The sequence below is a fragment of the Musca autumnalis genome, unplaced genomic scaffold, assembly GCF_047663935.1.
Source record: "Musca autumnalis isolate F117 unplaced genomic scaffold, ASM4766393v1 scaffold_3, whole genome shotgun sequence".
In the NCBI taxonomy this organism is placed as follows: domain Eukaryota; kingdom Metazoa; phylum Arthropoda; class Insecta; order Diptera; family Muscidae; genus Musca; species Musca autumnalis.
The window spans coordinates 101,532,002-101,534,713 of NW_027411866.1; the positions used below are offsets into that span (position 1 = coordinate 101,532,002).

Here is a 2,712-nt window from a genome sequence, read left to right on the forward strand (position 1 = left end):
CTTAGTAATAGGGCCCTGACAACAACCTGTTGCAAAATAATCAAAATGATACGGGATCAGGTCTTGATCTGCACTTTTCGGGAATTTTGTGAGGTACCCAAAGGAGGGGGTCGATAAAGTCCTTACTCGAACCTGACCTATGTCTAATAGATATATTACATCTGCAAAGTATGTACCAAATCGAACATTTTAGCGAAAAGTTTTGAATTTTTTTTGGGAAGATACCCGAAGGAGTTGCCGGATATGTCCCTTTTTCGAACTTAAACTAAGTTTGGACAAAATATTACGTTCAAGAGCTATCGTGTACTCCAGCAAACCAAACAGACGGACGGACATGGCTCCACTCCGAACATATTTGGGGTCTAAAGCCATTATTTCGATGGGCACATTTTGGTCGTATGAAAGTGTGTATGCCCTCGTTGGCCCATAAGTTAAGGGTATAAAAATCGGTCTGGCCGATGCTTATGACTTTTACAACAATTTTTGTATGTTTTTGGTTCCATTGTTTTTTTTTTTCTTTAATTGCATACATTCATCTTTATGTATCACTTATAAAAAATCGCATTACACTTTTAAATAAATACGTATGTGTTTGTATGTATATCATGTATAGTAGGTATCCTTAGAAAAAATCTTAATAAACGACACAAAAAATAAATCAGGAAAAATATATGTTTGTTTTTTTTTGTCAGTATGTAGTTGGTTGTTTGCATGGGTGATGATTACTTGGAGTCGTCTTGGCGAATCGTCGACCTGCAGCTATATTGACATTTTCCGACAAAATCCAGCACAAAACCAAGGAGTTGACGTTGTTTTTGTTGTTAATGTTATACAATTCCCAACATATGAGGATGTTGATGTTCTAATGATCTCATTTCGCCTTACAGCTTGATGTTATTCCGATACAATTTCATCTTTAAATGAGAGCGCTGTTATGGCTTTGGTATGGCCGGTGTATTTACGTTCAGGATTTTTTGTTTCTAATTTCCATAGCCGTGCAATGGCATCACTGGAGGCGGTAAAAAGATATTTAGAATCGGCACTGAAAGCAGCATCCCATACCCAATAGTTTTCGATGGATAACTCACGCCACATGGTAAAATCATCAGTTTTCCACACTCGTGCCGTGCCATCTCCCGAGGTAGTTACAAGCAAACGTGAATCAGGTGAAAATTTACATCTCAGTACATAACGTTTGTGGGCAGCAATTTTCAATTTGGGATGTAATGTACTGAGTTTTTGATTTGGCGAGGAACTTAAGGACCAGATATAACAATTGCCTTTATTATTAACGGCAGCCATATACTGTCCATCGGGTGATATGGCAACATCTTGTATTGAGGCATCCACTTCTGGTATTAGTTGCTCATGTACCTCTGATTTGACATCCCAAAGATAGACACCACCGTTTTGGGCACCCATAGCTATTTCCACCTGATTGGGATGCAGACAGGCTGCATTGACGGGGGCTTGACAGTCAAAGACCCGAGAACAATGTGGTGAATCTGATAGCATATCCCAAATACGCACCCGATGATCTTCCCCAGCCGTGAACATCCATTTACCGTCTTCTTGAAACCCCAGACGCGTAACGTTTTTCTGCACACTCTCAAAATTAATGACAGTCATATTTGTTTTCAAATCATATAGACGTATACATTGATAGCCACACGCCGCCAGGCGATTTTTATCTGGCGTGCGATCTAAGGCATTTACTTGCTATGGAAGAATTTAAAAGGATTCATGATTATGTGTGTTTGAATGGTTGTGTGTTACCACCAGACTTACCGACGTCTCGACAAATTTTAGAGATTGAATGCAATTGCCGGTATGTGCCTGCCATAGCTTTATTGTGTGATCATAGCCACCCGTGGCCAATATCAATTGGTCACCTGTTGTTTCCATGGTTTATGCTGCAATATGTGATTATTTCCACTGATTTAACTAATTTTTCACATTAATTTAAGATTTTTCTGCAATTTGGGTGTTTTGTTTTCTTCGCAGTTGTCAAAATGTCTTCCTCTTCTTCAGTTTCAGAGATCTGTAAATCGAGAAGTTGTATTAAAATCAAATACAAAGCCAGCAGATATTGGGACGCCGGTGAACAGCTGAGAGAAATTTTTGAAAAAGAGTTGCCAGTACCATCTTTTACAAAAATGAAGAAGGTGAAAATACACCCAAAGTTTGAATAACAGCCAGTTTCTGTATGTCGAAAGAAGAATGTGTGCGAAATAATTTTTCTCTCAAACACTGCCTTATCTGCTTGCGTAAGTACCCAGGCTTCGGAACATACCCAGCAAAATGTTCGATGCCAAAGATGACATTCAATCATGGGTGCAAGTGATCTAGCATGTCATCTTTTTAGCATCTTCATCGATGAATTTTATATGAGCGTGGACCCCAAAAGATGACGTTCTTTTCTGGATCCTAAGCATGTCATTTTAACCAATGCGTTGACATGTCATTTCCACCAATGCTTTGGCATGTCATTTCTACCAATGATTTGACATGTCATTTTCACCAATGCTTTGACACGTCATTTTCACCCATGCTTTGACATGTCATTTTAACCAATGCTTTGGCATGTCATTTTCACCAACCCCTTGGCATGAAATTTTCATGTCTTGTTTGGAAAATGGAAATGCTGTATTGAAATATGGTTTTCATGAAAAACAAAACTCTTTATTAATTCAAATTAATTAAATTAATTAA

At 38.3% G+C, this 2,712-nt stretch overlaps 1 protein-coding gene across 1 annotated transcript; it reads right to left on the reverse strand.

Annotated features, from left to right (window-relative positions):
* Positions 1-480: 480 nt before the first annotated feature.
* Positions 481-2,045, reverse strand: Lst8 (MTOR associated protein, LST8). The gene is made up of 2 exons (XM_073973268.1): positions 1,789-2,045; positions 481-1,719 (listed from the first exon to the last, which is right to left on the reverse strand). The coding sequence occupies exons 1-2, from the start codon at positions 1,903-1,905 to the stop codon at positions 895-897; spliced, it is 942 nt and encodes a 313-aa protein (XP_073829369.1). The 5' UTR covers positions 1,906-2,045; the 3' UTR covers positions 481-894.
* Between the last annotated feature and the right edge of the window lie 667 nt (positions 2,046-2,712).

Coding starts and splice junctions, on each gene's coding strand:
- Lst8 (XM_073973268.1), bottom strand. CDS start 1,905: ATGGAAACAACAGGTGACCAATTGATATTGGCCACGGGTGGCTATGAT. Junction 1,720..1,788: donor TAAAATTTGTCGAGACGTCG/GTAAGTCTGGTG, acceptor ATTCTTCCATAG/CAAGTAAATGCCTTAGATCG.